At 41.4% G+C, this 14,569-nt stretch overlaps 3 protein-coding genes across 3 annotated transcripts; 1 reads left to right on the top strand and 2 right to left on the bottom strand.

Moving 5' to 3' along the window:
* Positions 1 to 394: 394 nt before the first annotated feature.
* Positions 395 to 2,935, bottom strand: LOC115561877 (uncharacterized). The gene is made up of 2 exons (XM_030382261.2): positions 2,416 to 2,935; positions 395 to 1,370 (listed from the first exon to the last, which is right to left on the bottom strand). The coding sequence occupies exon 2, from the start codon at positions 992 to 994 to the stop codon at positions 425 to 427; it is 570 nt and encodes a 189-aa protein (XP_030238121.1). The 5' UTR covers positions 995 to 1,370; positions 2,416 to 2,935; the 3' UTR covers positions 395 to 424.
* Positions 2,936 to 3,009: 74 nt separating this feature from the next.
* Positions 3,010 to 4,471, top strand: LOC115561876 (uncharacterized). The gene is made up of 2 exons (XM_030382260.2): positions 3,010 to 3,162; positions 3,892 to 4,471. The coding sequence occupies exons 1-2, from the start codon at positions 3,153 to 3,155 to the stop codon at positions 4,359 to 4,361; spliced, it is 480 nt and encodes a 159-aa protein (XP_030238120.1). The 5' UTR covers positions 3,010 to 3,152; the 3' UTR covers positions 4,362 to 4,471.
* A 7,217-nt stretch (positions 4,472 to 11,688) lies between these two features.
* Positions 11,689 to 12,201, bottom strand: LOC115561882 (uncharacterized). Its single transcript, XM_030382277.2, has one exon. The coding sequence runs from the start codon at positions 12,154 to 12,156 to the stop codon at positions 11,857 to 11,859; it is 300 nt and encodes a 99-aa protein (XP_030238137.1). The 5' UTR covers positions 12,157 to 12,201; the 3' UTR covers positions 11,689 to 11,856.
* Positions 12,202 to 14,569: the final 2,368 nt, after the last annotated feature.

Below are 14,569 nucleotides of genomic sequence, written 5' to 3'. Positions count from 1 at the left end.
CTAATTATAATTATTGAATGTTGGCAAAAATCGTACACAAACATCGAAATAGAAAGAAAACAAAAAATGTTTATCATTTATTTATAGTTAGCATCACTTTTCCATTTGGATTTGCAGCACGCGTAGTTCGATTCAGCTTTTCGTAACAGTCCAAAATAAATAAAAACATATAAATAAAATAAATATCAATATAACAATATGGCATACATAAATACCAAAATCAAATTGCACACTTTATATACATACATATATAGAAACACATAAACACATTTTGGTTGATATTTTTTGTGCTGGTTATTATTTTGCATGTGGACTACATATCATGTTTTATGTGCAGCCATCGCATTTTACTTCTCGTTTATGGTTGTTGCTTTTTTTTGGGGGGAGGGGGGAGGGGTTGATGTGGATGCGGGACAGCTTTTGTTCAGTAATAAGCCTCGCACTGCATCTCTCGGCGCCAATGCGACCAGTCCGCACAGCCCCGTGTTTTTGCCGTTTGCACGAATCCTTTGCCGGATGTACAGTCGAGCAGCAGAGGCGCGGCATTAACACCCGGACACATGTAGAATCGATTGGGATCCAGTGCGGCCCACGGCTGGTCCTTTGCGTGCGCCGTTGCGCTGCCGTTGCCACTGCAGCTGGACGTTGGCTCCACTGTGGGCCGACAGGCTGGCCACTGGTCATAGGGCAGGCAGCCCAGATGGCCGTGGCCATTGAAAAAGCCCCGGCCCTGCGGGCAATGCAGCTGCAGGGGCATTTGGTCCGCCACAGAGCATACGTAGAATATGTTGGGATTCGGATCGCCCCACATGTTCGTGGCATGTTTGCATGTTGCATTCGTGGCCTCAACGGATGCGTCTGCAGCCCGCAACATCACCATCATAATCATCGCCATCATCATCATCATCATCGTCATCATCATCGGCATGGCATATCTGTGATGCAGCTTCACTCGTTTCTCGGCATTCCATACATTCCACATAAATAATTTCATCGGCCACTTTTTATGGTCACAACACTGTCACGAATTCCCTTTGTATGCGCTGGTATTACAGTTATTTTGTTATTATTTTACGTCTCTATAAGCAGTGGTATTTGGTTCATCAATGCAATATATGAATCAATATATGAATATGTGATCGATCTGCTGCTATCCTTTACGAGCACGTTTTCCCAGTGCGGCACAAAAACATTGACTGATTGATATGGAGCCATTGCCATTTATTTTTATACTCATTGCAGTATTTTCATTGCTCTTGCTTTTATCTTCTGATATTCCCATTGTCAGATTGTCAAGACTGTAGCTCTGACGTACGTTTGAGTCGCTCCCAATATTTCACTTTGTTTGTGCTCCAAATTGACTGATTAGACTGTAATATATAGTTCAAAGTTCGTAGATTGAATGCCCTATCTAAAGGGTTTATTACAAAATTAAATTCGAATTATTTTCATATGAGTTTCATTCATTCTAAATCAAAATGCCATAGATTAAATGCATAATAAATTAAACTCTGCTAAGCCATTGTCAAGTAATAAATTTTAATGATGCTCAAAGTAAGTAAAGTAAGATTAGATATAGGAGGAGGTGTAGCTGAGGGAAGTACTCTATGTATATGTCAACATAATCAACATTTTCTAATTATAGCCAACTATACGTATAGAAACCCAAAAGAGTTCGCAAAATAGTAAACTTTAAATTTACCCATACTCTCACTAAAAAATTTCTTGCGCTATCTCTCCATTATTCTTATCTCATTTATCTGTTTCTACAGCTATTAACTTATTTCTTGGAATGAGTTGAAGTGGCAGAAAATAATCGCTTTTGCATACACATAAATACAAATATATTGTATATAAATAAAACTAAACTGAAAATGATTGCAAACCACCTCGCAAGCATTTCGCTTATACTTATACTCAATGTCATATTGCCCGGGGTCTTGAACTGATTTAGTAGTTCCTATAAGTGTCTTTTGGAGTCGGAATTCCAATCAATGTGCGTCAATATGAATTCATGTTTAATTTACGGCGTGATTCACAGTCACTAAAATGAAATCAACGTCAAATTCGACTACCGAACTAGGTATTTAAAAAAAAATGAAAGAGAAACGTACAAAATAAGGAAAAAACAAAAACACAAAGGTGACAAGAGCCTTATCAATGCGATAGTATAACATTAATTGCCTTTCAAATGAAGCCAAATTGTAAATTATTGCTGCAGGGCAATCAGACAAAATTTAATTACAAACTCCAGAGCAACATGACAAGCACACGAAATGCCTCGCCGTGCAGGCAGGCCCTCTGCAGGTGCAGCTGCTGTCAAAAGTTCTAATTGATTTCGCTTACAGCTAAATTCTACACAGCGGCGAGCCGGCAATCGGGCTCAGATGCGGTCTTCGGCCTAGGCCGTAATACCTGCAAGAAAAAGTTCTCCATTTGCTTTCGCTGAGTTTTCTTTGTTGTGGAGTCACGTTGTCAATTGAACTTCTTTCCGGGCGTTCCGGCCTCGTCGTTGTTCTAGAAGCGGCAGCCGGGCTCGGCTCGGCTTGGCTCAGTTCAGCTCAGTTGAGTTCAGCCTCCACGCGACTCGACTCGACTCGGCTCTGCTCTGCTCTGCTCTCTGGCTCTGTGGAAGCCAGTTTTTGCAGTCTATTTTACGCGCACCAAGTTTAAATAGGGAAACTTCTGGCAGCAAAAGTTGACAACATAATCGACATAAATTCCAATAGGCCATGTGGCCTCAAATTCTATTAAAACTTTATCCACAGCACATGCGCAGCAGCTGACGAACGACAGACATTTCCTAATAAATACGCAGCAAACGGATTCCTATTTAGGAATTTGCCAAGACACTTCAAATGATAACTGTGAAATAACAAATCATTTCAGCGGAACCAAAAATTGAAATATGACTGACAGCTATCTGCTGCGTTGTGCCTCCGATAAGCGGCCCACGGTGCGTATTAGCAATTTGCGGCATCCATCGACCATTGTCAACAAGACATTGACGAGCTGCTATCAATTGAGGTGCGAGATAAGTCGCGTGATTATTTTATTCATTTTCTGCTGTTTTTGTTTTCCCCAAAAGTTATAAATTTCCTAGCAAGAGCGTCGAGTAAACTTAGTCTATTTTTCAGTGTGCAATACTCAACATGCTCAAAGGTGAAGTTTACAAAAAAATAAATGTTTAAATTACAAAAAGTGCTCTGAGCGAAAGGAATACGAATTAATGAAAAAAACGGAACTGTGGGAAATCATATTAAAAACATATTCCTAATGAATGTTTAGTTAAAATGAAATATAATATATGTAAATGTATATTAATTGACTTTACTCAAATGTGAAGATAAGACAAGTTACTTAATATATAACGGCAAAAATAAATTTATAAAATATAAATGAATTGCCTGGAACTTCTTAAATATCAAGAGCATTTATATTTATTTCTAGTTAATAATAAATAAATAAAATAAATAAATAAATACCACGATTCGTTCCTAACTTTGAACACGGTGCTTAATCTAATGCTCACATATCAGATTATTTATATAAAAAAAAATAAATAAAAATAATCACTCAACTGAAACCTCGTTGTTAGCAAATAACCTGAACATTTTATATATTTCTAGTTAAAATATGTGAATACAGTTGAGTCTCGATAATTTGTACCCCACTAAATCGAAATTCGCAATAAATAAATATAAATTCTATCCGCTTGAACAAAATTCGTTCATGATAATCTTAATTTATGTGGAAATCGAATTATTGAAACTAGACTCTATTAATAAACAACTCAGAAGCAATGCCATTCCAGTTTAAGTTCTTAACTTATTCAACTTCTACATATGCCACTTGCACACTAATATTTTGACAATTATAAACTCTTCACAGTTTTATCAATATTCCTTGGCCTGTTGGCGTTCAGCTGCGCGGCCAGCCTCTACTTGGACGAGGTCTCCACGACTACCGTGCCGGCCACCTGCTTATTTGAGGACGAGATGTGGGGCGCTGAAGATATGCGCAAGTTCTACTTCTGTTGGGACAATGTGCCGATAGAATCGGAATGCGATGTGGGCTATTACTTTGTGAAGAATGCCACCGATTACGGCTGCTTGCCGGCAAAGCTAATGAATCCCGAGTGTGTCAACCTGGACGTAACTGTCGGCCCCTGCACGGGCAACAATTTGCTGCAGCCGCAGGTCAGCGAAGTTCTAACCGATTTCTGGCTTTGCCCCGAAGAAGGTGCCGATCCCGTACAGCTGACGTGCCCGGAGAACAAGGTGTTCGTTAAGCAGGATGGCTACCTGGGCTGCTTCGATTGGCAGACATATCGTTCGGTGCGCGGCTGTCCGGCCCAATAGAAGCTTATCTGACGTCGATCCATGCTGCTCGTCAAGCGTTTTTAATTGTATAGCCATTCTATTTTTTTCTTGAAAGCGACCTTATCGTGATTAAATACTACTAACTTGAATGGAAATTCTTAATTTTAAGTTGATTACAAAATAATTAAGCGTACCACTGATAAGATACAGCGATCATTTAACGCAGCTCGATAAGGGTAGCACTAACCAACCAAAAACGAAACAATAGAAAATGAAATTTCCGGGCAAGAGCTAAATTACATGGGGACCAGACCACAATGCAGGAGGTTTAAATGAAAGCTTTTTGCAAGAAAAATTGCAAACTGAAGCGCAAACACATTTGTGGCACATGTGTGTGTGAGTGTGTGCGTGCGTGAATGCCATGTGAGCTAGCAGAAAAAAAGAGAGAGAGAGAGAGAGAAAAAAAAACAATTGTCACCGCACATTTGAACCTCAACAAAACAACACGAAATGGCAAATTGCAGAGCAGAGAACTAAGGGAAGCGGTCAACCTGTCTCGGTCAGCAAACATATGTATGTCTGAAATAAAATACAATTGTTGTTGTATTTGTCCACTGTGTGTGTGTGTGTGTGAGTGTGTGTCAACTTTCAGTGAGCTCAAAATGAGTTTTAACTTGGACATTGAAGCGCATTAGTTTTGTTAGATTTATTTAGACTGTTTCTGCTTGAAATGGGAAATAATATTTTGTGGAAATGCCAGCAAGGTGAGTAATATTTGTTGTTGATTCTGAACAAAAAATAAAAAGAAAACAAGAGCTAAACACGTGCCTGCTATCTTATCTAATGTGCAGCTGCTGCTCTTTTGCACTTTCTATTTGCTTTTTGTTTTCTTTCTTTTGGGATTGTTTCAAATATCAGCTGACTAGTTTTATGCATTATTACTAAACTAAGAGCTATATAACTTGATGTTATCAGCCTAGACATGATTTATTTCAAATATATATTTAGCTCATCAATAGAGAAGATATATATGTATACAGCATCAATATAGCTTCATTTATATAATGTCCATTTCGATGCATTTGGCTATCAGCTGCGGGCAGCTAAAGCGACCAAAGTACTCCCTCATATAGTATATTTACATATGTATATCTGAAATGGAATAGAATGTATAATGTAAGCACAATTTGCTAGGGGTAAGCAATTTGTTGTTAGCCGTAGTACACACTGTAACTGTAGCACAACTCTGAACAGTTGCCTCCTCCGAGTCGCATGGATAAGTACGCATTTAGTTACACAACGCCGGAGACAAGATGAATCCAACCGAGGGCTAAACGTTCTCTACATGCGACTCTATTGCCTAGGTAATAAATGCCCGACGACGATACAGTTCACAGCACATACTTGGACACACACACACACACGCACACACACGCATCTAGACATGTGTGAAGTGTCAGTGACACGAAACTGATGCAAAAGCGCAACAGCCATGGTAACTGCGCCAGTGCCCCCAAATGAGTTAGTCAGGAAATTGCATTATTTGTCTTTGGCTGTTGTTGCGGGCAAAAACGTAGCGCCACCACTCACCCCTCACCCCACCCACCTTTGAATTCCACGCGCTTTGCGCCTGAGGCCAAGTGCTGCCCAGTTTTAAAACGGGCTCCGGCTATCTCCGCTGCGACACTGTGCTGTCACACATGCGAATTTCAAATACGCTCTCCAAGTCACAGCAATTTTTCTGCACCATTTCCGGCTGCTGGTGCAGTTGCAGCTGCTATTGCCGTTGCTGCTGCTGCTGTTGCTGTTGCTGCATTTTAATTGCTTGGCTTGGTGTGCCGCCTGGGCCATTAATCCTGCACAAGTTGTGCACTGGAGCTACGAAAAGGGATTTTTAAAGTCACAATTGTCGTATGTTATCAACACACACAGACACAGACACACACACACACATTCACACAGTGTGAGTGGACAGTCGACTTTGGCGTCGAGAACTTGGCCTGTAGTTAAGGGCCATGAAGCTGTCGCAACGGTGCTCAGATTTAATTGAGTTTGCAATGGTTTTGCGGCCTGGGCAACTCGAGAGTTTTGCAACTTATGCATTTGAATTGCCGGCCAACGAGCTGCCCGAACTTTGGCACAACAGCCAGCAGCCAGCAGCTAGAGGCCCGGAGCTAACAGTGCGCAGTCAACGGCAGACAACTTCCGTTTCCGCACTTTGACGGACACGGGTCAGCGCAGTTGTTATTTTAATTACGCTCGTGTGTGTGTGCCCGTGTGTGTGTGTGTGTGTGTCTGCGTCAACACAAACATGGCTGCCTGCGACCTGCGCCACAGACAGACACGGCGTATACGCAATGCGCCTAGAAGTATGCAACAATATTTCAGCTGCTGCTGGTGCCTTGAGCTATTTGCACGGCACTTCCTATCGAATAGCCATAATTGGCATTTTTTCACCACTGGGACGGGCTTCTTCTTCACTATGCTTTCCTTTTTCCTGTTTTTGCCTGCACATTCCGTTCTGGAGCGCTGCGACAGCCACTACAGAAGTGAACTTAAGCGGCACCAGCCACAAAACCCTCCCGCTTGCACCCGCTGCCCCTTGCCCGCGTAACGAAGGCAGGAAGCGCCGTCCTTATTGGGTCTACTCTTTGGCTGATTCTCGGCGTGCGCATTCCTTCCAGAGGACATACCAGAGCGGGACTTGTTTGGCTTGGGTGCTCATGCTGCTCGCTGTTAAGTTGGCTTAAACTTTTCCACTTGAATGGCAACGGAAGGTTTTATGCTTCGTCCTATAACCAACCTACCACCCACCCACCCCCCCCTTGCAGCAACCCAGTCTGGTTGCCACATTGTGTTGCAGCGGCGCATGAAAGTATGCAGCATGAAATTTGCTGCGCTGCAACAAATAAATATTTGACCCAACCCCCCGCCCCTCGATGCCCCCTCGCCCGTGCCATCATCTCGGCGCCTTGCATTTGTATTTTATGGCGCCGTTGAATTTATATTTGCACTTAACAAGCGTCAACAACAACAAAGTCCACGAACTATACGCGTCACTGACCAACTAGGCAATACCCTGTAGCAATGCCTTAGCCGAATAGGCAAACTTTCAATGAGATGAAGCAGTGAAATTCACATTTGTTAAAAATTTTTATAAAATATTTATATAAAGTATAACAGTAAGTCGTGCATACCCAATGTACCTGACTACAGGGTATTGCAACTTTGCAGCTTTGTGCACAAAACTTTGTTTGGCTTATTTTTCGGTTACAAATCACATCCGGAATCGCATTAAAATTGCATGCAACAGAAAAAGTGCCACAAAATCGCGTTGTCAGAAGCCAGAAATCAGCCGGGCGCCCAGCATGCTGCCAAAGGTGTTGCAGTTGTGTTACCTGCCACGGCTTACGGCCGTCAACCGTATACAGCTCACAGCCCGCAACTCTCGCCAGCTGCTGTTTATCCAACATTTGCCAGGGGGAGCTGGAGTTGGTGGCTGGCAGTGCCCCCCCTTGCAATTTCAATCGAATGTTCGTGAGACGAAATCACTTCAACGCCTTCGATTTCAATTTCCGCCGCATTTCCAATTTGAGTTTTGTTATTGCATTTGCATTTGTATTGTGCTGTTGTTGTTGTTGTTGCTGTTGCCTTTACTTTATTGCCATTCGATTGTTTTGTACCTACAGTTGTCATCCTCGATTCAGTTGCAATTATTTACGAGTTCCAGGTTTGGCCTACTTTGCCCACTTGGCTGCCAAGTAAATAGTTTCAGTCACACCCAGCTACTATTCCAGCTCATGTCTATTCATATGCAGACTAAATTATACAACTATGTTTACTAGTTTGTGTCAATAACTAAGTTGCAGTTGCAGTTAGCTTAGCACTCGAATAGTTTCCCAGAATTTACAGCTCTGCAGTTGGCTGAGAGTTTCTTCAATGAAATTTCGATTCATATTCTGGAAGTTAACTGAAAATCATTTCAAACATAAGCAGAAGATAAAAAGTCTATCTACTTATCTCATTTCTCAAGTTCACCCTTGGGCTTTTTGTGCTTCTTCTTGTCCATTCCTTCATTTCATTTTTTAAGATCAAACGAACTAATCGGTTTTTTTTGCTTCAATCCAATGTACTGCAGTTTTGTTTTCGCTTAGCTCTTAATTCATACACTCTCCGAGTTTGTAGCTTTCGCTTTGTCAATTCTTCATTTGCTTTGGCGCCTTCAGGTATTTCCTGCTCCACTTTATGCTCTGTCAGCCTCTTTTTTGCTGTCAACTTAAGAATCGGACACGCACTCGGCATATCTTGAGCGAGTTGCTCGCTTTGCATTTTTTCCTGCATACCTTGAGGCCGTGCGCATTTAATGAAGCCAGCCTCGGCCTCTCCCTGGGACGGCATTATGCAGACAGAGTGTATGTGCGAGTGTGTGTGTGTGTGTGTTGGGCAATAGTAGCAGCAGGCACGCCCACTACGATTGGGGTGTGTCCATGTGGCTGAGATCAAAGGAACTCTGCTGGGTGGCCCACTGTGACGTTGAGGCATCAATAACGCATTTGTATTGCATATCACAATCAATAGCAGACACGTGTCTAAGCATCGAGAATGCTGTCCTCCTATACCTCTGTTTGTGTGTGGGCAGGAGTCGAGCCTAAGCTTCGTTACATGTCATTGTAATGGTATCATGCTATAGCAGATTGCTGTTTACCTTGATTTACATAAGCACAAACAGAGACACACCTGCTCGGGGGCGTGGGCATGGGACAGCCGCAGCAGTGCAAACAAACTGTTCAGTCGCAGTCGGTGGTGCAGCGGTGGTGCTCAGCGGTGCTCAGCGGTGCCAGCAACGAGGACGCAAGTATACGTATACACTTAAGCATGCACTTAGACTTTGCGCCTTTTACTTCAGCTCGTGTCGATGTTGACATCGATGTCTATGCATGGGCGTGAATAAGCACATTGTTCATATGTGTGCGTGGCGTGTGTGTGTGTGTGTGTGGTATGTCTGTGGTGTGTGTGTGTGTGTGTGCGATAAATGCAAATTTGTTTGCCAGCTGCCGCCTTGGCACACATACACACACACACGCACACACACATACATATATACACAACAGCAGGAAAATGAGCCAACGCCCGCTGACGAGTATTTTGTTAACAGTTTTTCCATTTTCTTTATTTTGCGCTTTTCTTTTGCCACCCAGCAAGCAAATAGAGCTATTTGCATGCGCACCTAAATCGATTTGTATGTGTATCGAATTGTGGGCGCTCCAGAAACAATAAACTGCCTCGGCGCAGCTGTTACGGCCCAAATCAGCCAGAAGGCTGACGCCAACTTCGCCTGGGGCAAAGTGCAGCAAGCATTAAACTGTATTCAGCCAAAAAGTTTCACCTGTTTACGTTCGACTCGTCTCAAATTACAAACTTGATCTGCATAGCGCCGACATATGACTAACTACTTATGAAATCTTATACACAAGACTTTTATTTCAGTTCAGTTCAGTCAAATTGAATTGAATTTTAGAAATGCATGGAAAAAGTAATATTTATGTAAAAGAAATTTGAAAAGAATGTTTCTTCATATACATATTTTGTTTATAATAATAATCATTTAAGATTTTAATACATGTATTAAATATTAAAATTAATTATTTTAGTGTATTATAAATATGATATATTGTATATAATATTTTGATATAAATGTAAACTTATTATATACAATATTTATTAGTATATTATATTATATTATATTTTTTTTTTTAATATTTTATATATATATATTTTTTTTTTATTATATATTATATATATATTTTTTTTAATTAGGTAAACATTTTTTTTTCAACTATTTTATATTACACATTTTTTTTTGTTATTTTAAAAAATTAAAATGTTATTTTATTTATATATTTGTTTCTATTTATTTAATATACATTATTTAATTACAAAAATTGTCGTTATTTTTGTGAAAAAAATGTGTTTTTATTTTAATATTTAAATAATATTTTTCAATTATTATTAATATATATTTATGTATTTTTTTTTTTTTTAGTTTTTTAAAATGTTTTTTTTTTTGCTTATATTCTGTTTTTTTTTTTTTTTAATTATTTAAAAAGTTTTTTTTTTTTTTTTTTTGCTTATATTCTGTTTCTTATTTTTCAATTATTATATACACATGTATATATATACCCAAGTCATACATAATTAATATACAATTATGCAACAATGAGAAGTCAATAAAGCTAGTTTCAAGTTAATCAAAACTTCGAGTCAAGCTAACAAGAAATAGCTGCCAGCTTTGTTAGCCTTGACCTTTGAGACATTACAAAGTCAAAATGTGTTGACTGAGTTGGCATATCAATAACATATCCAACACCCTGGCTTGCAATCGAAGCTTAGCAGACAAATCAAGCAAATGAACGGCCGTTTAACCGATGAGCTGCTGCGGCTGAGGCGGGTGCGGGGTATCGGCTGTTGAGTCTAGCAGCTAACCGAGCCAACCGCAAAGGCCCATAATTAAAGACTGGCAGGGCAGACCGAAATTTGTCGCCAATTTAATTAAAACCAATTTTTTGGACGGACTGCTCTTTATGTTGTCAGCAGGTTGAGCCAGAAGCGAGGGCGTGGCTGCTGGATGCTGGCTGAACGGAACGTAAGCCGCTTTGGGAACCCCTCACACACACACACACACACACACAAGCACAGGCGCACGCATGTTGCCTGTTGACCCTGGGAAAGGATTTGCATTTGTTTGCTCTGCTGTATCCGTGGTCCTCATGCGCGGAACAATTACGCAGAGTGCGTGGTCAAATGGACTGAACCGTGGATTGTGGCCGTGGGCGTGGGCATGAGCGTGGGCGTGACTGGCCAGCAATTGCTGCGGTTCCATGAAAATCCAGGCGTTATCCCCGGGAAGCGTAACATCGGCTCCCTTTGCACTCCATTGTTTGCGTAATTCGATAAATTGACGTTACGATGGCCTCCATCGGAAGGGGCGGGCTCAAGCCCCGTTGCCCATTTTAATAATTTTTAATTAGCTGCCGCTGGCGCCCAACGCTCAGGCGGCTATTGCAAAATTGGTTTTTAATTAAGTTTATTCCGAATTGCGCCCAAATCCAGCTAAACCTAATGAATTCAATTGTTGTGCCACGCACTTCTCCAAACTATGCTCAAAATAGTATATAAAGCCAAAAAAATGTATATATATATATTGAATATATGTAGTCTAATTAACTATGAGGCAATTAAATTGTATTTCAATTGAAATATATATTTAAAATAAATTGTTTTGAAGTCACGCTTTAAAATCAAGAGATGAACAGCCGGCAGCATGCCTCATAGACATGGTTTTTAAATTCATTTAAATTTAAATTCATTTAAAATAAATAATTTATATTATTCAAATAATCACGTACACATTTTACATCCAGTTTTTAAAGTTAAAAAATAATTTAAATAACCACGAGGCGTATGCGTAATAAAACAAATTATATTTCAATTGAACTTTGAAATGAAATTCAAATAATTCGTAAACCAAAACCATTCAGGCAAGAGGCTGACTTGGTGGAGCCACTGTTGCCGTCCAGTACCACTCGGAGTAGGGCACACAGGCCTTGACATCATCCAGCCAGGCCTGGGCAATGGGACAGTAGGCCGGCGAGGCCGGCACGCCCCGCACCTGGCATACCCAGTACTGGTTCTTGAGGTAGAAGTGGCGATAGGCGCCCACCGCCAGCTCCTCCTCCGTCTGGCAGCCCGGCTGGCCGGTGGGCTTGGCCCAGGGGCTGGCGAGGCAACAGCTGGCCAGAGCCAGACACACAGCGAGCAGACACAGCGAGTTCATGTTTGGAAGAGTTTATTTCGAAGACTGACCTATGCTAATGCCCAGGCGTTGCTTTTATAGCACAAATATCTGCGTGTTATCTTATCAAAACAACGGAACTAATCACGAAGTTAGTGTGGCGCGATGCTGTAAACAGATATGACGGAGCCACCCAGGGCCCGTTGCCATTTGGCAGCCCAGTTTATGGTCCTGTTTGTGTGTGCCCAGAGTTTGTTATTGTTTCTGCAAGGGGCGCAAGGGGCGCAAGGGGCGCATACAGGGCGGGGCAGAGCCACTGTCGACAGACCACCCACTTGAGGTGCTTGCATATTCATGACATAAGCATGGCTGCTGTAAATTATTTCCAGAGATAGCCCGGGCAAGCCACAAACAAGCGGAGCAACAGCTAATTAATTCCGAGCGCTGCCTTTGAGGCATTTCTGGTCGCAGGCCAACGAAAAATGTTCACCTGACAAACGGACAGACGAAGATGCTAAGGAGTGAAAGGAGTGAGAGGCGCGTGAAGAGAGAGAGAAGTGAGAGCGGCATCGACACTTTTCGACTAGCTTTTTTGGGCCGCCTTAAGCCTTATTAGGAGCTACACACTCTTGAGTAATTGCCCTTGCCAATGCACTGGGGCTGCAGTCGAGCCTCGGCCTTCTGGCTGGCTGTTCCGTTGGGTGGCGCATTTCGCCTGGCTTTGTTTGCTTTTGGCCATAAATTAAATCAGGTTATTAATGTCTGCCATTAAATGAAGCTACAGGCAGCACAGCGACAACAACAAGGACAACTGTGGCACGACCATTGCAAACGCCTTGTGTTATCCTTGCCAGGCCGCCGTGCTTTGCCAGCCTTCGGAGCGGCTTTCGTTGATTTATGCTAATTTGTGTGGAATTTCGAGCATTTCGAAGTTATTTCTAGATTATCGTACATAAGTGTGCAATTTGTATGCACTTTTGTCTTCAAAGTGAACGCACGCAGAAAATCCTAGCAGGAAGATGAATATTTTACCCCCTGAAAGGGTCCTAAAAGACATGGAAGACATGTAGCGTATCAACTGCCGTTTCTATATCTGTTTTGTCTGTCTCTCTCACTCTCTTTCTGCCTGTCCCGATGGCTACATATGTATCTATCTCTCTTTATCTCTCTTCCTCGCTCACTCTATCCCACACACATGTAATGTATGTATATTTCGGTCTTTCTTTTCCTTTTTATACCTCTTACTGTGTGTCTATCTGTCTCTGTCTCTCGTTCTCTCTGCCGTTCCCTTTCTCCCCCTCTCACATTGTTTTCCGCTGTCAATTTCCATCTCTCTTTAAATGTCTCATACTTTCTCTCTCTATCGCTATCTCTCTCTTCATCTCTCATTCTCTATGTCTGTCTCGCTGCCTTAATTTCCTTTCGCCCACTCTCTGCCCTCTCGAGTTTTGGCTTTTCCTTTCTATCTAAGTGGGTACATATACCTCTCTCGCTATCTCCCACTCGTTATAACTCTTCCATTTCCACTTCCTGCTTATTTCCTACCTCTTTCTTCCTCAAGTTTAAAATATATCTGCTCATTTCATTAATTTCTTATTCATATATCACCAACTCGAGCCTCCTTAACACCTTTTCGCTATATTGACTCCCTTTAAATGGGGCAATTTCATTCAATCGTTTCACACCGCTGCAGTCTTTGAAGTCGAAGCCGTGTTATAATTGAATACAAATACAAAGTAATCTGTTTTTCATCGCACTCAAATGACGCAATTACAATTTGCGAATGGCGATTACATGTGTGTGATATGAATTGTAGCACTCCGTTCTTTAACATGCAAATGTCAGTTATATTTTCTTCCTTTTTTGCAGTTTTCCACATGCACGCATACAAAAGTGAACAAACACACTGATAAAATAAAAATTATAACTGGAAAAAAAAAAAATATATACAGTGTGTACAGGTAAAATTTGTTTGCAGCTCGTTTTATTGATGTCCTCGATTCTGCATTGACAAAGGGCCTGACGCACAACTGTTGGAATATCAAAAAAAAAAAAAGAAAGTGGTATAAAAAATGCAAAAATGCCATGTGATGTGGAAATGGAAGTGTAACTGGACCAGTTTGCCAAATACACCAATATTGATTTATGACAGATGTTTTTGGAGGCGTCCAACATGAAATTTAATTTCGCTGTCTAAAGCTATCGACACTTTTAAAGGGGTGTCATTTCATTTTAACAGTGGAACACGTCAAAAGTCAGCTGGCCAACAGAATTGTTGCGTACACTGCGCGAAATACGCGGCAACTCTTGCTATCTGAGTCATCGGCCAGCCAACGAAACGCCCCTTGCCAGATAGCTTATCGCTCCATCACATCTAGATCTTTGAACACGATCAGATAAACACTTGTTTAGCGGCAGTTGACTTTCCTCACTGATAACGACCTTAAGTAGTTCA

The sequence above is a fragment of the Drosophila navojoa genome, chromosome 2 (assembly GCF_054131105.1).
Source record: "Drosophila navojoa isolate 15081-1374.11 chromosome 2, UAZ_NAV_1.0, whole genome shotgun sequence".
In the NCBI taxonomy this organism is placed as follows: Eukaryota; Metazoa; Arthropoda; class Insecta; order Diptera; family Drosophilidae; genus Drosophila; species Drosophila navojoa.
This window is presented reverse-complemented; position numbering and strand designations above follow the sequence as displayed.

What these genes read in the sequence shown, in the direction of transcription:
- LOC115561877 (XM_030382261.2), bottom strand. Translation starts at nt 994, where the DNA reads ATGAAATTATTTATGTGGAATGTATGGAATGCCGAGAAACGAGTGAAG.
- LOC115561882 (XM_030382277.2), bottom strand. Translation starts at nt 12,156, where the DNA reads ATGAACTCGCTGTGTCTGCTCGCTGTGTGTCTGGCTCTGGCCAGCTGT.